Source organism: Eulemur rufifrons, chromosome 2, assembly GCF_041146395.1.
Source record: "Eulemur rufifrons isolate Redbay chromosome 2, OSU_ERuf_1, whole genome shotgun sequence".
Lineage (NCBI taxonomy): Eukaryota > Metazoa > Chordata > Mammalia > Primates > Lemuridae > Eulemur > Eulemur rufifrons.
In genome coordinates, this window is record NC_090984.1 from 60,608,720 (window position 1) to 60,635,055 (window position 26,336).

The 26,336-nt window shown below is 55.2% G+C and overlaps 1 protein-coding gene across 1 annotated transcript; it reads right to left on the minus strand.

Moving 5' to 3' along the window:
- Positions 1-641: 641 nt before the first annotated feature.
- MYH6 (myosin heavy chain 6) lies at positions 642-25,005 on the minus strand. The gene is made up of 37 exons (XM_069463613.1): positions 24,805-25,005; positions 23,472-23,615; positions 23,097-23,253; positions 22,976-23,003; positions 22,617-22,728; positions 22,222-22,314; positions 21,485-21,548; positions 21,154-21,252; positions 20,526-20,629; positions 20,295-20,433; positions 18,652-18,920; positions 18,179-18,349; positions 16,676-16,985; positions 15,949-16,019; positions 15,575-15,662; positions 15,371-15,488; positions 15,105-15,228; positions 14,689-14,825; positions 12,904-13,159; positions 12,502-12,744; positions 12,190-12,366; positions 11,774-11,919; positions 11,434-11,524; positions 8,981-9,370; positions 8,539-8,665; positions 8,332-8,450; positions 7,788-7,984; positions 7,080-7,263; positions 6,705-6,870; positions 6,488-6,612; positions 5,286-5,594; positions 4,826-5,029; positions 3,812-3,937; positions 3,330-3,605; positions 1,791-1,886; positions 1,012-1,146; positions 642-665 (listed from the first exon to the last, which is right to left on the minus strand). Exons 1-37 carry the CDS (start codon positions 25,003-25,005, stop codon positions 642-644), a joined length of 5,820 nt encoding a protein of 1,939 aa, XP_069319714.1.
- Between the last annotated feature and the right edge of the window lie 1,331 nt (positions 25,006-26,336).

Below are 26,336 nucleotides of genomic sequence, written 5' to 3' on the forward strand. Positions count from 1 at the left end.
TCTCACCGCATACTGGTTTGTGCTCAGTGTCAGCTGGCCCCAGAGTCTCAGGCTGCCCTCATGATAAGGGGCTGACTCACAGAGGCTGGGGTCAGACCCCTGGGGGATGACAGGGAGGGCGTTGATCAGAGCGAGATCTCTCTCACCTCCTTTCCCCATACCGCCGTCCCCAGCCAGCTTCAAGCCCCTCCAGGCATCAGTGGGAAATTCGTTTTGGAAAGGGTGGGTATCCAAGGACACCTTTAACCTCTGCAGCCTTAGAGGTGGGAGGGTGGCTTCAGCTTTAGCACCAAAATTCTACCTCCCACGATCTAGAACTGGCTCACCATTTTAGTGCCTTTGTTTTCTCCACTTTTGAAATCCACCCCCCCCCTTGTGTGGTTGACTGAGCAGAACTGGGACTCATGGCTGTGCCACCTCAGGCAGGACCCCTCACTTCCCTGGGCCTTGGTTTTCCTTCTCTACAGATGTGGGATGTCCCAGCTGTTGCATCTGACACAGACTCTGGGGCCTCTCTCTTCTCGGGCCACCAACACTCCTGCCCCAGGATGGACAGCTGGCAGGAAGGACAGAGGGGCTCAGGCAGAGGCTGGCATTCATATTTATTATATGTTAGCAAGGGTGAGGTTTCGGAGGTGGCGTCACTCCTCATCGTGCATTTTTTGCTGAGAAGGGAATAAGAGGTGTGAGGGGACAGCTGGCAAGAGGGAGGAAGAGTGTGGGGAGGAATCCTGAGGGCCACCAGGGAGATGCCTTTGGAGGGAGAGTTTAGGGTTCTGGGGATCTTGGGGTCCCATGTTAGGGGTGCTTGTGGCTTAGGAGGTAGGACTGGGGCTTTCTGCAGAGGGGGCTGTTTTGAGCAGGAGGGTGGATTCCCAGGTTACGGGTGCTGTGGGACCCTCAGGGGGGACACCCCACATATAGAACAAGGAGTGCCCACCCTGAGGGGCACTCATGTCAGGGGGTATGCTGACGTGGGGGTGACCAGCAAAGCCCAGGGGAGGGACCCACCTTGGCACCGATATCGCGGCTCTTGGCCCGCAGCTTGTTGACCTGGGACTCGGCGATGTCCGCCCGCTCCTCCGCCTCATCCAGCTCGTGCTGCACCTTGCGGAACTTGGACAGGTTGGTGTTGGCCTGCTCCTCCTGTGGGGTGGGAGGATGGGAGGGTGAGGGGAGAGGGGCTGTGAGGGTGGGGTCCATCTCTCTGTCCCTGAGCCACTTGCTCCTCACCCGTGGTCCTGCAACAGCCTTCCCAAGGGCAGCCTGCACCTGGCACCCTCCTCAAACTTGTCCAGCACTTGGAATCCTTCCCGGCCATCCACTGCCAAGATGAATCCCGTGCTGCCTGGTCTGGGCCCCCTCAGAATCCAGTCTCACTGCACCTGCCCCACCATGACTCACAGAGACGCTCCCGACCTCGGGTTCCTGCGTAGGCATGGTCGTCAACACCTCATGTCCACCCAGATGTTTTCCCCACTGCCCTGTGCCTTCCAGGGGGAGTCGGGTCCCCTTCCAGGCCACCTTCCAGCCTTCAGCCCTGGCTGCCGCATGGCCTGCATTAGCATCTACACTGCCTCCTCTTGGGCTGATGGTGTATGAATTATAAGCAGCTCGTGGGCAGGTGCTTTTGTTAACTCAGAGTGCCTGACACAGCTTTGAGCACACCAGATGAGTATAACAAATGCTTGAGAGTTAACATTTATAGCAAACCCTTTGTCCAGGCCCTGCTGTGGGGGACACTCATTGGTTCTCACACATAGTAGGAATGTTTATGAAAGAGAACTCACCGCCTCCTCAGCCTGGCGCTTGTAGGCCTTGACCTTCAGCTGCAGCTTGTCCACCAGGTCCTGCAGCCGCAGTAGGTTCTTCTTATCCTCCTCCGTCTGGGGTGGACGGGTGGAAGAAACCAGTTTTGGGAGAGGAGCAAGTGCAGTCACCTTTCCCTCCCCCACGGTTCCACTCTTCTCCCCACACCTGGCTGCCGCTCCCTCCAATGGCTCAGGTCAAAGAGGTGGTGGGGAAGATTCCATTTCTGACTCTACTTATAGGTCAAAGGGGGAAGGCAAGGCTCTCAGTCAGGGATCCAGGAAGCAATGAGGGCTTTTGTCCTAAGGCTGGGGGTGGGGGGAGTGCTGCAGAACCCAGTGGAATGTGGAGGCACCAGGTCTGTCCCAGCTCCAACCTGGTGGAGAAACTCTAACCTGGAGCAACATACGTGCTCTTGGCCAGTGGTTCTGGAGTGACCAGGAGAGGAATAATGAGGAATGCAGAAAGAAGGGGGTATTGTCATAATCCAGATTATCCTAATCTATTATAGGTCAGTATTCTAACATATCGTACTGGGCCAGAATTCAGGCAGGAGGATTACTGGCTCCGACATCACTTGATCATTCCTATCTCCAAATCATGGCATGTGCTAGGATGCCATTTCCACTTTTTGTCTACAATAAACATGGAGTTCTACATCTGCAATTTCTTTCCTGTGCCTCTGGTGTCCATCTGTCAAATGGACCAATGACTTCATCTCCTCTGTCTTTCCTTCCCAGGCACACTAAAAATAATAAGCCAAGGGCAAAAGCTCTGAGCTATGCTGATGGAGGTCTGAGAACATTCTGGCAGAAGTTCCCTGGAAAATATCTCAGTCTTTTCCCATCACCTGACTCTTATCCCTAAAGTGCCACAGTGTCCCTCCCTGTCAGGCTGGTAGAAGGTGAAAAGACTCTCTGGACTGTTCTGAAGCTTTCATGGTAGCACCTGGAGTTATTAAAAAGCCTGAGGAGGCTGTGCGCGGTGGCTCATGCCTGTAATCCTAGCACTCTGGGAGGCCGAGGAGGGTGGATCGCTTGAGGTCAGGAGTTCGAGACCAGCCTGAGCAAGAGTGAGACCCCATCTCTACTAAAAATAGAAAGAAATTATATGGCCAACTAAAAATCTATATAGAAAAAATTAGCCGGACATAGTGGCGCATGCCTGTAGTCCCAGCTACTCGGGAGGCTGAGGCAGTAAGATTGCTTGAGCCAAGGAGTCTGAGGTTGCTGTGAGCTAGGCTGACACCACGGCACTCACTCTAGCCTGGGCAACAAAGCGAGACTCTGTCTCAAAAAAAAAAAAAAAGCCTGGGGAAAGGCTGGTTAAAAGAGCTCTCAGGAAGTAGAAGTAGATTCTCCATTTGCTAGAAAAATGTATGGACTCAAGCCAAAGCGACTGCAGAGAATGGGAAAGATTAATCTACAGACAGCATCTCAAGGAGCAGGTGGCAGGAGGGCTGCGGGGCATTCCTGGAAGGCGGCACAGCAGGGCCCTGTGTGGGGCCAGAGAAGCTGCACCTGGTAGGTCAGCTCCTTGATGCGCCGCTCGCTCTTCCTCACGCCCTTGACCGACTCCGCGTTGCGCTTCTGCTCCGCTTCCAGCTCGCTCTCCAGCTCCCGCACCCGCGCCTCCAGCTTCTGCAGCTGCTTCTTGCCGCCCTTGAGGGCGATCTGCTCGGCCTCATCCAGCCGGTGCTGCAGGTCCTTAATGGTCTGCTCCATGTTCTTCTTCATGCGCTCCAGGTGGGCGCTCGTGTCCTGCTCCTTCTTCAGCTCCTCTGCCATCATGGCGGCCTGTGCGCAGGGCAGAAGTATCACGGAACAAGGGCCCACCGTGGCCTCTTCCCCGAAAAGGTCTCCTCTCTTCCATCTGTGTGTTTGTTCCCTCAGGCCCTTAAACCTACAGAACTGCGAAGTCAACTTGGCGTCACAGCACAGTGGCCTTGCCTGGACGCAGGGCCTCATTTGTGTCTTTAGGGGAGGGGTGGGTGGTCACTCACATCCGTGATGGCCTTCTTGGCCTTCTCCTCAGCGTTCCTGCACTCCTGCACGGCCTCCTCCACCTCTGACTGGAGCTGGGTCAGATCTGACTCCATCTTCTTCTTCTGGTTGATGAGGCTGGTGTTCTAGACATGGGGAGAGAAAGCCATCACATATATACTGTGCTTTGTTACCTGATTCCACACGTTCATCCAGACGGAACTAAAGGTGGTCATTTTTTTTTAGATAACAAGCACTGCTTTTAGGATATTCCTTGTTTTGCACCTGCTTTCCCTTTTCCTATGAAATGGCTATGTTCTGGACGTTATGTCTACAATTACTCAGCTCTGACAAAAGACTTCAAATAGCAAAAGGTCTGCATTTCTACTCCTGAGCTCTTTAGTAACATGGTTATGTCGGAGCATGGCAATATTCCAAGGAAAATGGAAACAATGTTTTTACTAGGACAATATTCTGGAAATGACTTTAGGTATAACAAGAATGTGGTGGGGTAAGGAAGAGGGGACAAGGTCAGAGGATGATGTCATTCTCATACTGGATTACAGAACAAAACTCCACCGGCCACTACAATGGGTGGGCACGAAAACTCATTGCAGAGTAAAACTGAAAGCATTGTGAATGGGATTGCAGAAAAATGGTGTTCTATCCAGAGTTTGGTTTGCAAGAGATACAGTTATGCTTCTTTAAACTCCCAAACTCTCTTCTTTACAGAGCAAGCTGGAGGTAGTCTTTTAGATCAAGGATATCAAATAACAGCACGCTTTCTACTTCTCCCAGATTTGTGGCTTTGGCAGGCATCACCAATCAATCATGACACTCTTAGCTTTTAAGTCTAGACCTCTTTCTCAAGACAGTGGTTCTGGCAGCCACTACTAACAGATGAGAGTTGGCCCAAGAGATGATATGATTTCTGACCCTGGATAGAAATGCTCACTTAGAACATCTGGTTTCTACAAATGTCCTGGGCTCTGACACTGAGCAGGTTTCCACATGGCAGCCCCAGGCCCCCTCACCTGGGAGTGCAGCAGCTGCACCCGCTCACTGGTCTCGATCAGCTCCTGCTCAGCCAGCTTCCGAGACCGCTCCGTCTGCTCCACCACGGCACGCAGCTCCTCCAGCTCAGCCTGCAGCAGGTTGTTGCGCCGCTCCACGATGGTGATGTTCTCCTTCAGGTCGTCGTTGGCACGGACCGCATCATCCAGTTGGATCTGGGTGTCCTGAGGACCAGGAGGAGGGGAATGAGGTAGGGAGCTGGCCTCGCTGCCCTTCCCAAGGCTGTTAGGTGGAAGTGGCCTCAGTGGAGAGCCCATTGCGGTGGCTCAGGAGGGGCCCTCAGAGGTCTCTGCAATGACTCAAGGGCAGAGGGGCCGCAACAGGTGATGCCTGCAATGGGACACCACCACTTCACTAGGCCACATGGGGGCCAGTCCCCTCTGGGTGAGGTGACCACCTGCTTCCAAGGTCTCCGTGTACCTTCAGCAAGCTCTGGAGGCTCTTGACTTGCTTCTGGGCCTCGGCAGCCATGCGGTTGGCGTGGCTGAGCTGGATCTCCATCTCATTGAGGTCACCTTCCATCTTCTTCTTCACCCGCAGGGCCTCGTTGCGGCTTCGCGTCTCCGCGTCCAGGGAGGTCTGCAGCGAGTCCACCACCCGCAGGTGGTTGCGCTTGGCCTGCTCTATCTCCTCGTCCTTCTCTGCCAGCTTGCGCTCGATCTCTGCCTTGATCTGGTTGAACTCCAGCTGGGCCCGGAGGATCTTGCCCTCCTCGTGCTCCAGGGAGGCCTGGAGGGGTGGGGAGAGGGGGTCAGGACAGACAGGGCACAGGACAGGGTGTGGGAGGGAGGCTGGGAGGATACAGGGTGTCAGCCAGGACCATGGCCCTGAGAAGAAGAGCTGGGAAGAAATGAGGAGGTGGGACCTGCACCCCGTGCCCACCAAGGTGCCCTAGGGGAGGCAGTGCCAGACTCTCTGGGGTTCCTTTGTCAAGGAAAGTGTTTGGACTGTCTAGCACTAACATTGCCTGAGTTCTTGACTCATCTAAAATATTATAGAAAAAGGAAAGATTTTTATAATCACAAATTCAAAATCTTATGTTTGTTTCCCAGGCCTCTCACCCTTCAGTGAGAAAAGTTAGAAGCTAAAAAACTCAGAGCTGTGCCCAGGTGCTTAAAAATGAATAGTAGCAATAGCTAACATGTATTAAATGCTCAAGTGTGTTACCTCATTTAATCGTCGTAATAATCATGCATAAAATCTTATGAGGTATGTAAAATAAATCCCATTTCACAGATGAGAAAACCGAGGCAGAGAGAGTTGAAGGATCTTGCCCAGTGACACATCAGAGGTCCGCAAGCCGAGTTTGAAACTCAAGTGTGTTTGACTCTGGAGGCCACGCTCCTACCCATTGTCTGAGGAGTTATTATAAGGGGCAGATTCCAACCTTGAAAACCTGGTGGGGGAAAAAAAGCCTTCTGGCCTATGATCAGACTCTGACATTTTCCTTTTTGCAGACCCTTGGCTTTGGAGGTAGTCATGGGTAGTGGGTAGATGACCTTGGATGACAAAGAATACACAACTAATAGATTTTGTCTTGGGGTGGGGACCATGCCCAGGTGAGGGGGGTTGGTGAGAGACAGCGGCAGACTTCGGAGGAGCAGGGAGCGCCAGGCTCTCACCTCGGCCTCCTCCAGGGCTGACTGCAGCTCTAGCTTCTCTGCCTCCAGCTGCTTACGGACCTTCTCCAGCTCGTGCACATTCTTTCCTCCTTCTCCCAGCTGCTCAGTCAGGTCCGAGATTTCCTCTGGGGATCAGAGGGCCAGAAGCTCAAAGCCTGTCCCAACATGGGCCTCCCTGCCTCCAGCCCCTCCCCAGCCTCTCAGGCCCCCAGCGCACCCTGAAGGTTCTTGTTCTCCCGCTTGAAGGTCTCCAGGTGCTCCAGGGACTCCTCATAGGCGTTCTTGAGCTTGAAGAGCTCGGTGCTGAGGGAGCGCGCCTCCTTCTGCGAGGACTCCAGCTCTGACTGCGACTCTTCGTACTTCTGCTTCCACTCGGCCAGGATCTGCCCGGGGACGGGGACAGGGATGAGGCTCACTGCACAGCAACCCCCCACCCCCAGCCTCAGCCCCATCTCCAGGGAATGTCCCAGGCCACCCTGTCCCCCCGGGGCTCAGGCCTCCTCCCCTGCCTCCAAGCAGGATGGCTCTGGCCTCACACTGAGGTCCCCCCACCGGCCCTGCACACTGGCTGTGGCCCCCACCCACAGCCCACCTTGTCAAAGTTCCTCTGCTTCTTGTCCAGGGCTGCAGCGGCGGCGTTGGAGCGCTCCACGTCCACCATCAGGTCCTCGATCTCGTTCTGCAGCCGGTGCTTGGTCTTCTCCAGCGACGAGCACTTGGCGTTGACGGCCTCCACGGCCTCCTCGGCGTCCTGGAGCCGCTGCGCCAGCTTCTTCCTGTCCGGGGCGGGTGGGGTGTGTGTGTGACTCTACTTGGCAGCAGTGGGGCCTTGGGTCAACCTTCCCTCCACCGACTGCCAACGAGGAGGAAGCACCCCCTGCCCATAGCTTCTTGGCATGCTGGAAGCCCAGCCTCGAGGGAGCCATGGTGACTGGTCCTAGAACAGAGTCCCCCAGCACCGGTTGCCCAGGCATCCTCCCTACACGCAGTGGCATCTGGGTGTCAGTGCCCCCTGCTCCTCCACACCAGGCTGATCGACGGTAGCTCCTCTGACCAACAAGCTTTTTGCTCGTCTTATACGTGAGCATCAGGTATAACCCGGGCCAAAAGCTCGCCCGTCATAGGAAGTGGGTCAGGGCCAGAAAGGGTTCACAGAGTGCAGGATCCAGGCTTTCTTTCACCACTTCTGTTGCCACCAAGTCTCTCCCACCTCCTTCCCATGACAACTCTGCCTGTCCCCACCCTAGGTCCTCTCTCTCCTTTCTCTCTGAGAATCGGGATGGGCCCATCTGGAGCTCACTTGGCCTCTTCGAGCTCCTCAGTCCGCTGGATGGCATCCGTCTCGTACTTGGTCCTCCACTGGGCCACCTCCGAGTTGGCCTTGGACAGGACGCGCTGCAGCTCGGCCTTGGCCTCCGTCTCCTCCTCGTACTGCTCCCGCAGCAGGTCACAGTCATGCCGGGCCGACTGCAGTGCGTGGGCCAGGGCGTTCTTCGCCTGGGGGAGGCGGGCACCGGGAGGTAGGAGGGAATCCCTGCCCACCCGTTCTCTGGATCCTCCTCACATCTATTTACTTCAACCAAGCCCAGCCTCACACAGCGTGAGGGCTGATGGCATCTCAGCATCTTTGAGTAACTTCCCAGTTGGCCCACTCCAGCCCCTTACAAATAAGGGAAGAGGCATTAAATGACTTTTGGGTGTCACTTAGCTGCAGGGTAGAAGACACTAGATTAGAAGGTCTTCTGTTAGTGGCCTCTCTCCAGCTCTAGGCTCCACTTCTGCTATGGAGGTTAACTGTTCTGGGGCTGCCCTCGAGCCTGGCCTGCTGCCCGTGCTGGCCTCACCTTGCCCTCCTCCTCCAGCTGCCTCTTGAGGTCCTCCAGCTGCTGGGTGTAGGACAGCTTCCCTCGGGTCAGCTGGGAGATCAACGCCTCCTTCTCCTCCAGTTGCCGGGCCAACTCTCCTGGAGGTGGAATGAGGGGCTTGTGGGCCCTGGAAGGGGCAAGTAATGCCCTACTCCGTGTAGTCAGGGGCGGGTTGGGGGCACCCACCGTTCTCGGTCTGCAGCTTGGCTTGCTGAGTGGTGAAGTCATTGAGGGAGCGTTGAGCCTCATCCAGCTTCATGCGGTACTCGTTGGCCTGGTCCTCCAGCGTCCGAGACATCTTCTCCAGGTTTGCCTTCAGGCAGCAAGGGACACAGAAGGGTGAGTGTGGGAGGGGATGTGTGGACCAGAGGAAGGAAGACAGGGGCTGAGGTGGGGAGGGCATAGAAGGCAGGAGGGTGATGGGGCAGGGCAGGAGGGCACAATCTGAGGAGGGATTTGGAGACAAATGTAAGTGAGGATGGGGGGCGGGCAGTGTAGAGAGGAAGCGAGACCAAGGGCTGATGAAGGCAGTGAGAATGACAAGGGAGATGGCAGGTAGAGAGAGAAGGTGGAGGGACAGTGCAGCTGTGTGGAGGGAGAAGGTGAGGTGAGGCTGAGCAGCACCCACCTTGGCCTTGATGATCTGCTCCATGTTGGAGGTGACGTCGTCCAGCTCCAGCTTGAACTCGCTCTTCTCCTTCTCCAGCTTCTGCTTCACCCGCTGCAGGTTGTCGATCTGCTCGCCCAGCTCGGCCACACTGTCCGCGTGCTTCTTGCGCAGGGCGGCGGCCGTGGCCTCGTGCTGCAGCGTGGCCTCCTCCAGGTCCCGCCGCATCTTCTGGAACTCGGCCTCGCGCTTCTTGTTCATCTCGATCTGCACGGACGTGGCCCCGCCGGCCTCCTCCAGCCGCTCACTGATCTCCTCCAGCTCCCGGGACAGGTCTGAGCGCAGCTTCTCCACCTTGGCCCTGGCGGTGCGCTCGGCTTCCAGCTCCTCCTCCAGCTCCTCGATGCGTGCCTGGGCCAGACACAGAGGGCTCAGACCCATCGCCTGGACCCCTCCACCAGAGCCCCCACCCCAGGGTTCTAAAAGGCTCCCAAGGACTCAGGTCCGTCTTGAGCAGTGGTTCTCAATTAGGGGCAATTCTACAGCCCAGGGAACAGTTGGCAAAGTCTGGAGATATTTTTGATAGTCATGACTTGGTGAGGGGTTGCTACTGGTATCTCATGGGTACAGGCCAGGGATGCTGCTAAACATTCTCTAATGCACAGGCCATCAGTAGGAATTCGGTAGAAGCCAAACCTTCAAGGCGTTTCCTGAGGGCTTCCCAGACCCAGTCTGAGCATCTACAGCCCTGAATCCTGAGAATCTGTGTCCAGAGGAGGATCCTGAGATCCTGCACAATCATGAATCTCAAAGTGTGCACAGATTCACTAGGCTCTGCTCTGCTATCCATAAGACAGGAAAGTAGGTGCTTGTATTTTAAAAATATTTGCAACAATATACCTTGAAACAATCAATTCTTTTGTAATTTTCCAAGTTAACCACAAAGTTATCAACCACATTCTTCATTCTCCAGGACTTGCCTTATTTAGGCCCAGGACTGAGTTTCAGCTTTATTGCTCTCTTGCAGGTGAGTGCTAGCAGGGTGCCCTCTTCTTCATCATGCCTCTACCTCATATTTCTGGCCTTAACCTTGTTCTTAACTAAATTGGGAAAATGCCTTGTCTACCATTTTGATCTGTTGTCTGGCTAGCCAGGAGCAAAGGGGAGGATTGGTGGGACTACTTTCATCTGGGGTTACAGACAGCTTTAATGGACAGTGCCTGGGTGGTCCTGGCAGCTGGACAGAGAGGGCCACCATGCCTCTGCTCCCAGGATGGAGAAGGTGGAGCTTGTATGCCACCTTGGGCTGGAAGAGGGAGGAGCCACAGCCCATTGCCAAGACCTGGTAAAGATAACAGTACTGTGGTTCTGAGTCCAAGAGACCAGAGAAGTTGCCCAGATCTAGGGTAGGAGAACCTTGGGATAACCCAGTAGTCTAGCTAAAACCCAGAGGGGGCATCCAAGAAGACAGAAGGTCAAATTATTACTGAAGGCAGGCCCTGGGCAGCCCCAGAGGAGTAGAACTTCACATGTTACCAGCAGCCTGAGCCGTGGGCTCCAAGTACTGAGGGAAGACTAGCTCTTTTACTGGCTACAGTATGACCAGAAAATGAGAGGACAAAGTTCTGCCTCAGTAGCTGAATGCTTGTTGCCCTTGGGGTCACTATGTCCAGATCTGCCCATGTAGCTTCTGCAGCTATAAAATGGGAATGAGAGTAATTGCCTTATTTCCAGGGCTCCTACGACAAACCTGAGACTAAAAGCACATTAAAGTTTGAGGTACACTAATTGTAAGGGAGATTGTGGCTGTTCATTTAATCTTGTCCTGCAGAGGGAATGAGAAGGAATTGGGGAAGTATACCTAAATGACATTTATATAGAATTTTCTAGTTGACAAAGTGGTTTCATATACATTATTGCCTCTGGTCCTGTAAGGCAGGTATTGTCAGACCCATTTTACAGATGAGAAGTGAATCTGAGGATTGGGGAGAGTAAGTGACTTGCTCGAGGTTGTAGGAGTTGATTCACATCATGTGTGCCCTATGGGGACTTAGCCCAGGTGAGTGGCTGGGTTTAGTACCAGGAAGGATATGAACAGAGAAGCCCATAGGAAGGTGATCCATGAGTGGTTTTTTCACCCCACTATACAGAGAGAAGTACCAAAGGGAGGGTTAGAGGAGAATGGAGCCCCATCATTTGTCCCAGAGCAGAAAGTCTATGAGGCAGAGCATATCTCAGGAAGAGAAGCCTTTCTAGTGGGTATGATTTCCTCCCGAAAATAGTTTTGCTAAAATAACACATTCTTGCTCTACTAGGGGAAGGCTGGTGTTCCCGGGAGCCTGTGAATCTGGGGTGGTTGGGTCTATGGGAATGCCTGGAGTTCCAGATACTCTCTAGAACCCTGAGCAGCTCCATAGCCTCAGCCACCTCAGTGCCACTGAGTTCCCCCTTGGCTGCTCTGGGAAGAAAGTCACCTGGTTTTCCTTCAGTTTCTTCTGCAGCTGAAGGGCCAGTGCCTGCTCATCTTCAATCTTACTGTTTTGCTGATTAATGTCAAACTCCTTCCTGGAGGAGAAGGGTGGGGGTTGGGGGTGACAGGTGGTCCTTCTTCCTCTGGGCACATTCTCTTCTTTTGCCTTAGCATGCCAGAACCAGCTCCCTCTCCCTGGCCCAGAGAGTGAAGGGGGAGGGCTGTGGTTCCCTCATTCCCAATGTGCCCAAGGCAACCATGGCCATTGGGGGCACAGCACCCTGTGCTCTTTCCACCAGGCCAAACACCTCCGTTAGCCCCTCCCAGCCACCACGGGCTCCTACTTCTTGAGCTTTTCTTCCAGCTGCAGCTTATCATTCTCCAGGTCCATGATGCTCTCCTGGGTTAGCTTCAGGTCACCCTCCAGCTTCCTCTTTGCTCGCTCCAGGTCCATGCGCACCTTCTTCTCCTGCTCTAGGGACCCTTCCAGCTGACGGAGAGAAGAAAATGAGTGAAGTGTAGAAAACATGGAATCCACAGTGCATGCTCTTCTGCTGCCTTCTTAACTCGAAGTCCAGTGGGATTGGAAGTCAAACCAGCAGAGAAATCCTGCGACTGTAAATGATTCAGGAACCCAGCCTAGTGAGAAACTGAAGAGAGCAAAAAAGCTCCTGGGGCCATAGAAGTTAGTTCTAGAGATCAGGACCAATGGTGTTGCCTGCAAAACCTTGAGAGAAGAAGCATGGTTCCTACTACTCACATCATCCACCTGCTGCTCCAGCTTGACCTTAGACTTGGTCAGGCTGTTGACCTTGTCCTCTTCAGCCTGAAGGTCATCCAGGGCCTGCTGGTGGGCCTCTTGCAGAGCTTTCTTCTCCTTGGTCAACTTGGCGATGATCTCATCCAGCCCAGCCATCTCCTCTGTCAGGTTCTTCACCTGTGACCAAGAACCCCACCCCCTTTAGGGTCAAAGGTCATCATCCTGGACACCTTCATGTCAAGGACCAGGACCACTCTCTGGTCTGGGAAGCCTGGGGAGACCTGGGCTGGAGCCAGAGGGAGCTGCCCTCACCTTGTTCTCTGTTGCGTGCTTCTCCTTCTCCACCTTGGCCAGTGTCAGCTCCAGGTCATCAATGTCCTTTTTGAGCTCAGAGCACTCATCTTCCAGCTTGCGCTTCTTGGCAGTGAGCTCGGCGTTCATCTCCTCTTCGTCCTCCAGCCTCTCGTTCATCTCCTTCACCTTGGCCTCCAGCTGGATCTTGTTCTTGATCAGCTGGTCGCAGCGCTCCTCAGCATCGTTGAGGTTGTCTTGTTCCTGGAAGAAGAGGACATGGAGGAAGCTGATGATTAAAGAGAGGAGAGACCCAGCATCTTAAAGAGAGTGGGCACTCCTAGACACTCAGTCCCTGGTTATGAAGGACTATAATCTAGGGGAGGGGAGGAGAGAGCTGAAGAAATAATCTCATGGCCTCACCGCCTGCACTTGGAGCTGCAGGTCGTTCTTCTCCTGCAGCAGGGACACCATTTTCTCCTCCAGCTCCTTGCGGCGAGCCTCAGACTTCTCCAGTGACTCTTTGATGCGCCCGAATTCCTCCTTCATGTTGGCCATCTCCTTCTCTGTCTCTGCACTCTTCAGCAATGGCTTGATCTTGAAGTAGAGCTTCATCCAGGGCCAATTCTTGACCCCCATGAAGGCCCGAATGTTCCACTGGATTACCAGCAGGGCATCCCTGACAAGGAAACATAGCGGCAGGGAGGGACACTATGTTAGAGCAATTCACAATCATGGGCCCAACTGCACTTGGCTTCCCCCATCTAAGCAAGTTTGTAGGCACTAGGAGTCCCGTCTTGTAACCTTACTCCTTGCATATACTCCCACCCCCAATATCACTACACTGAACATGGAGTTGTTCAATAGGTATTTATTAATTAACCAACGAAAGAAATGTTTATATCTTCCCTACTGGGGCGTTAGTAGTAATGGAAGCTACCAGTTACAGACTGTTTACCATGTTGAGTGTTTCTAGTCTCATAAGAACCTCAGTATGTTAAAAATTATGTAGTGTTTTACATATAGGAATATCTATAATATATATGTAGGTTATGAAGCATGAAAACAAAATGGCTATCCATGAACTTACCACCCCAAACAAAAGCACCCGTCATTGGATCTACCTGTGGCTCCTTCCTGGACCCTTCCCTGGTCCCCCTACTGGAAGCAGCCACTACTCTGAATCTTGTTTTTCCTTTCTTTACTTTTTTGAAAAAAAAATTTAACCGTATATGTATGTATCTTTAAAAATGTATTGGTGGTTTTTATTATTATACTCTGAAGTTTATAAAAATCGCATCATATTGTATGTATCCTTCTGTGATTTGCTTTTGTTCACTCAACAATATGCTTTTAAGGTTCAGACATAGGAGCTGTGGTTCACTCTTTTTCATTGCTGTGTAATATTCCGCTGAATGACTATAATATTATTTATCTGTTCTCCTGTGAATGGAAATTCGGGTTGTTTCCAGATCTTTGCTATTATGACCAACACTGCTAGGAAGATTCTTTTTCATTTCAAGGTGCACACATGTAGGAGTTTTTCTGTAGGAATGCACTCAGGGGCAAAACTGAAAAGTATACAGTTGTTCAACTTTAACAGATAATGATCTCGAACTTTTTTTTTTTTTAAATAAATATATATATTGCAATCCTACTGCCTCAGCCTCCCGAGTAGCTGGGACTACAGGCATGCGCCACCATGCCCGGCTAATTTTTTCTACATATATTTTAGTTGGCCAGATAATTTCTTTCTATTTTTAGTAGAGACGGGGTCTCGCTCTTGCTCAGGCTGGTCTCGAACTCTTGACCTCGAGCGATCCACCCGCCTCGGCCTCCCAGGGTGCTAGGATTACAGGCATGAGCCACCGCGCCCGGCCAACGGATAATGATAAATTGTTTTTCAGAGGTTGCACTAATTTACACACTTGTAAGAAATGGGTCAGACCTCTTAATTTTTGTCAATCTAGTGTTTTTTAAAATGGTATCTCATTGGAGTCTTAACTTGTATTCTCCTATAGGGAATTTTCTTTTTTATTTTTTTAAAAAAGAGTTCAAAATGGATCCAGAGTGGCAAAGTAACCTGCCCAGGCCAGCTAGTCAGTGGTGGAGCCTGGATCTGGAGCCGGGTTTTCTGACCCTCAGTAGTTGGTGCTGCTTGTTTGCTCTCACATCTCTACGGCAACGCTCTCTTCCCTCCTGCCTCACCTGCGTTCCACCATCTTCTTGAACTCGATGCGCATGAGCTGGCCCCGGGACTGGGCCTGGATGCGTGTGATGATGCGGCTCAGCCTCTCGTCCCGCATCTCCTCCAGTAGCCCCAGCAGCCCCGCCTTGAAGAACACCTGCAGGGAAGTGTGCGCTGGGCCTGGGCTGCTAGGCAGGGGTGGGGGGGGCATGTTGGGAAGGGTGACTACTAGGACAGGCTTGGAGGGAGGAGGTGCACGGCAGCGGGAGCTGGGGTGACAGGAGTGGTGCTGGATGCCCCACTGGGAGGGGTAGCACGGGGAGGGGGGGCAGAGATGTTGCCAAGCTGACTGGTGAAAGCAAAGGAGTCATGAGGTGAGGAGTCAAGGGACAAGAGATGTCTTCCTCTAACTGGTTTGTCTCCTCCCTGTGCTCACCTTGGTGTGGCCGAACTTGTACTGGTTGTGGTCAATATCCAGGGAGCCCAGCAGCTTCTCTGCCCCCTTCCTGCTGTCAATGAACTGCCCTTCGGGGATGGCCGCTGGGTTCAGGATGCGATACCTGGGGAGCGAAGTGCCGGAGTCACCCACGCTCTGCACTGATCCCTGCCCGCAGAATGCCAGGGCCACCGGCAGACGCCCTTTCCCTTCTCGGCAGCCCAGCTGCCCCTGTTCCCTGAGCTCTGGAGAAGCCCCATACCCACCTCTGCCGGAAGTCCCCGTAGAGGATGCGGTTGGGGAAGCCCTTCCTGCAGATGCGGATGCCCTCCAGCACGCCGTTGCAGCGCAGCTGGTGCATGACCAGGGGGTTGTCCATCACCCCTGCGGTGGAGGGGAGGGGAGCAGTCGGCCTTAGGGCAAGTGATGCCAGACATCCTCCCCAGACTGTGGCCTTCCCCCTGGCTCACCTGGAGCCTTCCGCTCGTTGGGGATGATGCAGCGCACAAAGTGAGGATGGGTGGTCCTCAGGTTGGTCATCAGCTTGTTCAGGTTCTCCTGCGGGTGGATGAAGGTGGGGAGTTAGGGGCCACAAGGACCATCCCTTAGGTCCCTGAGCCCTGGGCCCCAGCCACCCTGTCACCAGAACCATCAAAGGGCCAGGGGCTTGACACATAGTTTATGATGTGAGTTCAGGCTTGTGTGGAAGCTACACACCAGAAAGCCCCACATAGCTCTGGCCTCTTTCCTCCCCAGACTCGGAGCATCAGGACAGGGTGGTGCAGCCAAGAGGCCCGAGCCAGGCCTGCCCCACAGGTGCCCTGGCTGCTCTGGGCCTGCTTACCCGGTGGAGAGCTGACACTGTCTGGAAGGATGAGCCCTTTTTCTTGCCTCCTTTGCTTTTACCGCTATCCGCTAAGAACAAGAGAAGGAACAATGACCAAGAGCTTGGGAACAGAGAAGCCCTCAGGCAGAGGCAGGGCTCCACTGCTCAGTAGCCGTGTGACTTCGGGCAAGTTATTCTCCAAGTCAGTCTCAGTTTTCCATGAGGATGACAGCACTAATAGAAGTTGTAAAGAGCATTAGATAAGATCAAGACGAGAGGCAGCTCACCAATGCCTGCCGTGCAGCAGGCACGGAAGTAACGCTAGTGCCCCATACCTCCCTCTTCCAGCCTCACCTTTCATTCCTATATCTTTCCCCTTTCTACTTTTCTCCTCATACTTTACCCTCTTCATTTCAACCCACACCCTTCTCTTCCTTCTCCGGATTGGAGGCTCATTTGTTCATTGGTCCTCTCCACGTTTATTGAGGACTCCTGCATGCACTGCTCCATGCCTGGCATGCTCCGGTGGGGCGGGCGCCACTCTCACCGACCTCCAGTTTCTCACAGTCTTGAGGAAACACCACCATCCGCAACACAAAGTGGAAAGTGGCAGGTACAGAGGGACTGCTGTGGGCTGACGCCCGGGCTCCCCCTGCCTCTGGAGTCACGTGCTTTGAAGCAGCAGGACCCTGATCCCTCGCGCCTCCAGAAGTCCCCTGGCCCAGTGTAGGGGCTGCCCCCTTACCACTATCGGCAGAAGCATAGGTCGAGAAGAGTGTGGCCATGAGCTTGAGGGAGGACTTCTGGTACAAGCCCACCACTGTCTCGTTGAGAGGGTCCTTGTTCTTTTCCAGCCAGCCCAGGATGTTGTAGTCCACAGTGCCAGCATAGTGCACCAAGGAGAAGTGGGCTTCCGGCTTCCCCTTGATATTTCGTGGCTTCTGGAAGTTGCTGGACTTGCCCAGGTGGTTGTCGTACAGCTTGGCCTTGAAGGTCATGTCGGTGGCCTTGGGGAACATGCACTCCTCCTCCAGGATGGACATGATGCCCATGGGCTGAGGGCAGGGTGAGAGGTAGAGACAGTCACTGAGTGCACTCCCAGGCTCCCAGAGTCCCACACCCTGACAGACAAAAGACTCTGCAGCCCAGTACTGCTGGCTGCACTGGTACCTCTTAACCCCAGACAGGAAGCCCATCTTCCTGAAATCAACCTGAATCCAATTACATTCAGGTCTGGCCTCTTTCTGCCCCAGTGGACCCAACAAAGCGCTATGCACTCCTAATCACCCCTTGAGGCCCCCACGGCCTCACAACACAGTTCCTTCCTCCCGATGGCTCCCTGCCCCAGAGACACCAGGGCAGGGACAGATGTGTCAGAGGCACTAGACTGCAGGGGCAGGCCAGATGCCTATCTGTATGACTCTGGTAGCAATTTTCCAAAGGATGCTTAGAAGGACCCAGATTCTACACAATAATCTGCAGTTCAGAAACTGTGGTGGTTCTCGACTTTTCTTGGGGCAGGAATCCTTTTGAGAATTTGATGAAGCCGAAGACTGACGCTCCAGAACAATGCATGTACACATATATGCATGCACATGAACAAGCCCACATGTATGCTTTTCTCCTGCACAGTTTTATGTGATTCTGAGGCCTCTGAAAGATGAGAACCCGGGTTAAGAATCTCGGGATAATGACTCAGAGCTTGTGCGGAAGCTCCTGTTTTCTGAAGGCAGTGGCTGGGTGGGGTGAGGGTCTGTGCTGTGTTTGCAGAGCGAAGGCACACTGAGAGCAGCTCTGCCCTGGCACGGGGGAGCCTGCCACCAGCACCACTGTCTCTCCCAAGAAACACCTATAGACAGGCGGGGCTGGAGACTGGCTTATTTCTCAACACACAGCAAGATGAGGGGAAGCCAAACATCTCTAGTCTTAGCCTAGGATCTTTCCATGAATGATGCTTCTTCTCATGGGCTGTCAAGGGGCCAAGGGTCCTCTCCTTCACTATATCTCACTCTTAAGACACTGAGAGGTGACCACCATACAGGTGCAAGAAGGAAGGGGCAAAGAAGGAAGGAAAGGAAGAAGGGGCTCATCCTGTGTCTGCCTTGACTTCTCCGTGAGTAGAAGCTGGGCCTGGAAAGAGGCTTGGGATCCCGGGAACTCTAGTTTTTGGGGTGTATAGTGGCTGGGGTTGCCTCTTTGTCTGGGATGGCAGAGGTGGGGGACGCGGGCAGTGGGGCGGAGGTGGCACCTTCTCGATAAGGTCGATGCAGGCCTGCAGGTCCATGCCGAAGTCGATGAACTCCCACTCGATGCCCTCCTTCTTGTACTCCTCCTGCTCCAGCACGAACATGTGGTGGTTGAAGAACTGCTGCAGCTTCTCATTGGTGAAGTTGATGCAGAGCTGCTCAAAGCTGTTGAACTGCAGGGGTGAGAGGGGTGGGAGCAGTCAGGTAGGTGGGTGTCTGAGTGGCCACTGGGGGTTGGCCCAGGGCTGTGCCCATGAACTGTGCCCGAGCCCAGCTGGGGTGCAGCTGGTCCCCTCCCAGGTCAGGGCAGCAGAGGAGAGCTTCCCCTGGAGACAGGGACGATGACTGCCTCTGCCATACCGCACAGTCCCCACCACCTTCCCAGGCTAACCCCTGGCTGGCACTCAGCAATGGCAGTTGAAGGTGTGAATGAGTGAATGATGTTCTGCCCACTCCCAGGGCTCCCCTGACTCACGTCGAAGATCTCAAAGCCAGCGATGTCCAGGACTCCTATGAAGTACTGGCGTGGCTGCCTGGTCTCCAGGGTGGCGTTGATGCGTGTCACCATCCAGTTGAACATCTTCTCGTACACTGCCTTGGCCAGTGCCCCGATGGAGTAGTACACCTGCTGCACACTCTGCCCCTTGGTGACGTACTCATTGCCCACTTTCACCCGAGGGTGGCACAGACCCTTGAGCAGGTCGGCTGAGTTCAGCCCCATGAGGTAGGCAGACTTGTCAGCATCTGATTGAGAGAGAAAGGAGTGAGTGAGCACTTTAATTGACCCTCCTTCCCTGCCCCAGGGTCAGAGCCTTTAGGAAGCCTCAGGTCCAACCTGTTTCCTTAAAGAGGAGGAAGTGGAGGTCTGAAAGAACACAGGCTTGCCCATGGTCACACAGCCAGTGTGCGCTGAGTCAGGCAGGATGCCAGGCCCTTGTCTAGCCCACGGCCTCCAGCCACACTCATCTCCTCCCAGCTCTGTCTGTGTCCCGTCTCTGGGCTAGGCCTTTCATAAGCACTGGGTCTTATGCTCACTGCAGCCCTTGCCCCTCCAGGGCAGGGATGTGGCTGATGGAAGCAGGTGTCCTCTGTTCCCTGTTTCCTGTGTTCTCCACCCCAGTATCTAGCCCCGGACTGGGCATGCTCTGCTCTTAGTTCACATGTTGACCAATTTGACTGGCTGGGAAATCAAGGCTCCCAACGAGTGTGTAGTTCAGCACCCATCCCCCACTCCCAGCCATCCCATTGTGCCATCCAACATGTGGATTTCTCTATTTAGAGGGGATTTATTTGGTGTAATTTCAAGAATTTTGTGATAACTGTTGACATTCTATCGTGAAACCCAGCTGACATTTTGATCTGGACAGACTTGGAGAAAGGTTCTGTGAAGGTGGGCCAAGAGGAAAGTTCCCGGGCATCTGTCTAGCACTGTTCACATCTCCACGTCTCCTTCTCCAAAGATTCTCACAGCAGCCCCCAGAGGACTGAGGAGGAAACTGAGCCCAGAGGGGGTGACACACCAATGCCCTGAGCTGTGTCCTGACCCCTGGCCTGCTGCCTCCCAAATAGAACATGGCATGAGCCTGTGAGGGGCTCACCCAAGGCCTGGACAGGCAAACACCCCACACTAATGATGGCGATGTGCAGAGCTTGGGCTGTGCCTCGTGGGGCTGGGTGAGTCTTGGGCACAGGAGGAAAAATCCCAAACTCACTTGTGGTTAGTACAGCTGAGGTGGAGAAGTCCGTGGGACTGTGGGAGGACTCCCTGTCTGTCCACCTCTCCCACATCTCTGTCCCTCCCCACCCCTCTACTCCACACACCTCAGGTCCTCTAGGAGCCAGCCCGGCTGGGTTCTAACCGAAGAGAAAACCTGGGGACAGGACCACACGGGATGCAGCAGAGCCTGCCCCTGGAAAAAGCCACCACTCTCTGACCACCTGCTTCTCATGTTTCTCCTGGTTTCCTTCCACTTTCTCCACTGTGGTAAACACAACCTGTTGTCAACCTAATTCCTTAAGAACTGTTGAAAGGTACCACTGTAGGCTGCAGCGTGGGAGGCCCAGCACGACAGGCCAGCACCCCGGGCCTCTCCAGCGCTGCCGGCCTGCCCCTCGCACCTTCGGTGCCGTCTGGCTCTGCCTGCTCCTCCCGCTGCTTCTGCTTGAACTTCATGTTTCCGTAGTGCATGATGGCGCCCGTCAGCTTGTAGACGCTGGCTTTCTCCTCCGGAGTGAAGCCCAGCACGTCGAAGGCACTCTGGGACACAGCAGAAAGCAAAGAGGGGGTTGGAGCAGTGGCCCCGGCACCCCCAGGGGCCCTCGTGTGGCCGCAGCAGTCTCCTCACTCACATCGGTGGCCATGAGCTCCTCAGAGTCATCGATGGAGGCCACGGACACCTCTCCCTGGGACACGAAGGCATAGTCGTAGGGGTTGTTGGTGACCAGCAGCATGTCTGCGCCAGGTGAGGGGCAGGGCAGGGGCCAGGGGGCGGGCAGAGGGCAGGGAAGGGGTGGGACCGGGAGAAATGAGGTGGAGAGGACAGGGTGGAGAAGAAGAAAGTCAGTGAGGACCAAGAAGAAGGCCCAAGGAAAGTGACAGAGTGGAAGCAGGGCCTGGGAGGGAGGACCGGAGGCCCCCCATGAAAAGGGAGAGGGAGGATGGTGGGGGAAGACATGTGGGCGATGAGGAGGCACATAAGGGAAGGCGCGTGCCGAGGGAAGAGTGGAAGGAGGAGTGGAGGAGTGAGGTGCATGGGGGGTGACAGCAGAGGCAGGTGGGGCAGGGAGAGCTGGCCCAGCTAACAAGGGAGGGAGAAGGTGGGAAGACAGAGGAAGGAGGAGCAGGGAGAGGAAAGGGGAGGGAGGAGGGGAGAAGGGTGAGCAGGGAGGTGGGCAGAGTGAGGAGGGGGAGGGCCCTGGCCTGCACGCAGGGAGGCTGTGGGGAGGGCAGCGGGGAGGGTGGGCAGGCTGGGCTCACCCAGCAGCTCTGGCTTCTTGTTGGACAGGATCTGGTAGAAGATGTGGTAGTTCCTCTCAGCCTTCAGCTGGAAGATCACCCGGGACTTCTCCAGCAGATCTGAGGTGGGGGGAGCGGGGAAGGCAGGTGATGAAGGAAAGAGAGTAGAGCCAGCAAAAGGGTGGAGATGATGGGGGGCGCTCCCACAGCACCATGGAGAAAGCCAGGGGAGAAGATGTGATTGAAAGAAAAAGGGTACTAAAGCCAAGAGGCCAGTGTGGACAAAGACAGGAGATGGAGGGAAAGATGAGAGAGGGCCCCGCCCCCAACAACGGCCCCTGCGGGTACTCACAGGTCTCTATGTCTGCAGAAGCCAGCTTTCCAGTGGCTCCAAAGTGAATCCTGATGAATTTCCCCTGGGGGCAGATGGGACAGTGAGAGAAGGGACAGAATGGAATCTTGGCCCTTGACTCAGCCCACAATGCCCTGGATGGTTCTGGAAATACAAACCACCTGTTTGGTGTCTCAGTTGCATATCAGGGGAAAAGGATGCCCAGCCCCACATCTCACCCAGGATCTCTGGATGGAAGCCGAGCCAGGCTAACACACACAGAACGCTTCCTCCTCGTGCCTCTACTCGCACGCACTCCTCCCGATGATGTGCAAGTAGATATCAGCACCGCTGTTCCACAGGTAAGGAACTGGGCTCCGAGAGGTGTGAGGACTTGCTGAGCAAGTGGAAATCAGGCCTTTGGCTCCAGAGCCTATGCTCTCTTCCCACTTCCAATGTGCAAGAGCTTTGGAAATACTCATAAGAAAAATCTAAACTGTGACCCAGATCAGCTGTTACTTGGCTGTGGAAGAGCTGTGGTGACTCTGGGTCTCTTTCCTGGGGTTCCCAGAACTCCCAGGCTGAGTTGGGAGGGTTTGGAGTGTGAGTGTGAGAGTGGGTGCGTGTGCATGCATGTGCACACACATTTGTTTATATCCCTAGACTAGATTCAGTACGATCAACTGGGCACAGCAGAACAGCACCCGCTTTTCCTGCCAAGGCTGGATGTGGCCAGTGGGCAGTGCAGAGGCACTCACAAAACGGGAGGAGTTGTCGTTCCGGACGGTCTTGGCGTTGCCAAAGGCCTCCAGAGCGGGGTTGGCCTGGATGATCTGGTCCTCCAAGGTGCCCTGCAAAGGGAGCAGAGCGGAAGTTTCAGCTCCGTCCGCCTCCAGGCGGTGGTGGGATGGCAAGGAGGCTGCTCTGGCCCTGGGACTGGGGCTGGGGCTGGACAAACTACTGGTGGGTCTATGGCTCCAAAGGCCATGCACAGACCTCAGGGTGTGTGTCTCCTGCCAGGACAGTCTTCCACACTGGGCTGACCCTCTGGAGCCCTGTGTCCCCACTGCTTCACCAGGGAGGACAGGGTCAGGGTAACCTGGGTCAGCCTGTCTACCTCGCCCCCTCCCCACCGCCGTGGAGCCTGTGGCACCTTGTTCGCACTGGCGTTGTCCTTCTTGCCTCGGTCTCCTATGGCTGCGATGCTGGCAAAGTACTGGATGACACGCTTGGTGTTCACAGTCTTCCCTGCCCCAGATTCTCCACTGGGGGCCACAGGGACCAATCAGAATTCAGGGTTCTTTCTGGTCTCTACATAGAGCTCAGCACTGCTCGCTCCCCTTCCCAAGCCCGGCCACCAGAGCCCAGCACTCGACAGGATTTGCCTGTCACCAGTCACCACTCTGGCACTCCTCTAATGAGAGCCCTGCACCTCTCCTCCCCACCTGCACCCCAGGTGTCAGCCTGGGTGCTCCCAGCCCAAGCCCCTGTGTATGGTTGGCGCTTGCTCACGTGATGAGGATGGACTGGTTCTCCCGATCTGGAAGGAAAAAGAGGAGAGGCGATGGGTCAGGGCTGAGGGGCTGGTGGGTGTCAGGGTTGAGGGCCACAGGTCAGGGGCGGCCGAGCTCACCCGTCAGCATGTACTGATAAGCGTTGTCGGAGATGGAGAAGATGTGGGGTGGGGCCTCACTCCTCTTCTTGCCCCGGTAGGCGGCCACCACCTCGGCGTTGTATACCGGCAGCCACTTGTAGGGGTTGACGGTGACGCAGAACAGGCCCGAATAGGTCTGGAGGAGAAGACAAGGAGGTTGGTGGGGAGAGCCGGGGGTGGGCAGTGGTGGCAGGTAGGGGCATCCCTGGTCACTCCAGCTGGCTCTTCCCTTCCTGCAGCTGACCAGGGGCGAGGAGGTGGGAGATGCCCACCCCTCTCCTGGGAGAGTGCCCCTGCACTACTCTGACCTCCATCCAGGACACAGAGTCCGTGCTGTGTGTGGGAGCCACTCACGTAGATCATCCAGGCTGCGTAGCGCTCCTTGAGGTTGTAGAGCACCGCAGGCTCATGGAGGAAGGTCAGCATGGCCATGTCCTCGATCTTGTCAAATTTGGGTGGGTTCTGCTGCAACACCTGGTCCTCCTTCACGGTCACCGTCTAAAGAGGGCACATGGGCAGGAGGATGGGGGGAGCATACTCCCACCTTGACCCTTGCCAGGTGCACTTGCCAGCCTTGCCCACTGTCCTCCACCCAGGCCACAGGCTGTGACTTGGCCTTGCTCCCCTACTCTTCCCTGACCAGTGCCCCAGCCCCACCCATAGCTCCCCCTGGACACTCTCCCCGGGTAATTTACCTGCCCACTGTCACTCCCATCCTAGAGACTGTCCTAGGTCCCTTTCTCTTGTCAGGTCCCCAGACCCTGTGCCCATGATCATCACCCTTCATCCTTGTGTTTCAAGTGTCTAAGGGCAGACCTGGGGACCAGCAGCTCTCGGAGCTGTGCACAGGATGTCAATTGCTCAGGGCAAACCTTCACCCCTACTGCAAAAGCAGCTCACCCATCTCCCCTACACTTCCTATCGGCCACTATAGTGGGGTTTGACTGGCATTGGTCAGTGTGCCGTGACCTGAACTCATTAGACCCTGCCCACAGGCATCCCAGCATTTTCAATGGTGGAGGAAGCTGTGGCTCTAAATGACTGAATGAGTTGTCCGCACGGTGACTAGCTGGTGGCAGAGCTGGGATCAGAGTCAGAGCCCCAGTGGGTTGTGGCCTGTTATTCCACACAGGTCTGTGAGGCACACAGCTCTGAGTGGCTGGTGACCGCTGGCAATTCTCAGGGCTGGTGTGAGGCAGCCAGGGACCAGGGGCTTCTGAGTCTATCACTAGCCCCGGGACTGGGCACTGAGCTCCAACGTTCCTGCTCTTGGTGTTCATCTGGGTGTAAGAGTTTGCTCTTGGTTTGGGTGAAGGGAATTTGAGCGAGTGGACCCCTGGAGGAAACTGAGGCACAGAGAGAGAGGATACAGTGCAAGAAAGGGAGCTTCATTTAATGCATGTCTGTACCCTCTTTATCGACAAGACTCCTCTGAAGAGGAAAACAGCTGAGGTGCTTCTCCCTCAGCATCCTCTCTGGCAAGGGGCGCACATCCCTGAGTGGGACCTGTTGCACCTGCTCAGGTCCATCTGAGAAGGATCAGGTCCTGGGCTCGACGGAGCACGTCCTGGTCTTCCCAGTGGCCTTGGCTCTTCTCCAGGCCTCTCGGCTCCCACTGCAAGCAGCCCCTCCCCAAACCTCCCCCCAAACCTTCCCTCCTCCTGCCCTGCCACTGTGTCCCACGCACCTTGCCATTTTCAGTTTCAGCAGTGACCTTGCCCCCCTCCCGGGACACAATCTTGGCTCTGACAAACTCTTCCTTGTCATCAGGCACGAAGCACTCAGTGCGGATGTCAAAGGGCCGGGTCTGGGCCTCCAGACGCTCCTTCTCTGACTTGCGAAGGTACTGGGCTGCCGCCCCGAAATCAGCCATCTGGGCGTCGGTCATCGTGTGGCTCCTCTGGGACAGAGACAGGAGGGCTCTGTCACTCCTGAGGTGGGCCCAGGCTCTGCATCCCCACTCCCTGTCCTCCTCCTTCCCACAGGTCCTATGGTCTCCTCCAACCACCCCGCGGGAGGCACCAGCCTGGTGCATTCTCCCCTACTCGGGGTTCTGCTTCCCCTGCCCCTGGGGCGATGCTGAAGGAGGATCTCTGTGAGGGGTTTGCATGCAGCCACGTTGGCTGGGCTTTGCTAAGGCAAGGCGCTGAGTGCTCAGGGGAGGCACAGCAGCCTCTGGTCCAGCAACCTGGCTCCTGGGAGAAGCATGCCCTGCCCTCTGCAGAGAAAGCCGGGGCGGTTCTCACCTGGTTATCTCCTCACAGAGAATCCTGAAGAATCTGGACCAGGGGTGGAGCAAGGAGCCCCAGAGGCGCAGCCTGGCAGGGAGAATAGACAGGGGCATGGAGAACAACAAGGCTGCACCCAGAGGGCCATGGGCAGGACAGACCAAGGCAGGGGGTCAGGGAGAGACGCAGAGAGGCAGAAAAGCAAGGGTGCCGTGTTAGCAGAAGGATGAGGCATGGGGTGTGGAAACAGAGTTAGGAGCAGAGACAGGCAGGGGGATTAGAACACACAGCCAAGAGGGATGGGGCAAGGGAGAGAGACAGACAAAGCAGCATGAGAGGACAGGTATTGTCAAAGACCAAGAGGCAAAATAAAGCTGGGACAAAGGGACGGCAGCCATCCAAAGGAGGGAGAGACAGCACGCAGAAGACACAGAATGGCACAGGGAAAGAAACGGAGAGTCAAAGAAGAAAAGAGATTTCTGGTGTTTCCCATTGGCACCTCCCTCTGTCAGTGGGAACGTTCCCGGGGCCAGAGAAAGGCCGTTCTAGCAGGACCCTTGGGCCTCCGACTGACCTGCACCCCACTCTCGGTGAAGGCCGGGTTCCTTGAAGTGTGGCTCTGCAGAATGGCCACAGAGCATGCCACCCCAAAGCCCCTCTTACCTGGGTCGGAGCAGCCTCTGTCTGTCCCCAAAGCTCCAGCTCCTTTATACCCCACTTCCCCCACGCCCCGCCTAAATTTGGAGTCCTTCCCGAGGGACCCTCCCTCCCACCTCTCCTCTCCTGGCTCCTCCCCCCTTGATCCCTTGGCTCTGGAGGTGACAGGAGGACAGCAGGGCCCCCAGATTTGCCCATGAAAGGTCTGTCGTCCCAGCCTCTCTGGCTCCAGGGCCTTTTTTTAGTCCTTGGGCACATTCCTCCCCTCCAAAGGGCCGATGCACAGATAGTGGGAAGACAGAACCTTCTCATTCCACCTCCCCCGTCCCACCAT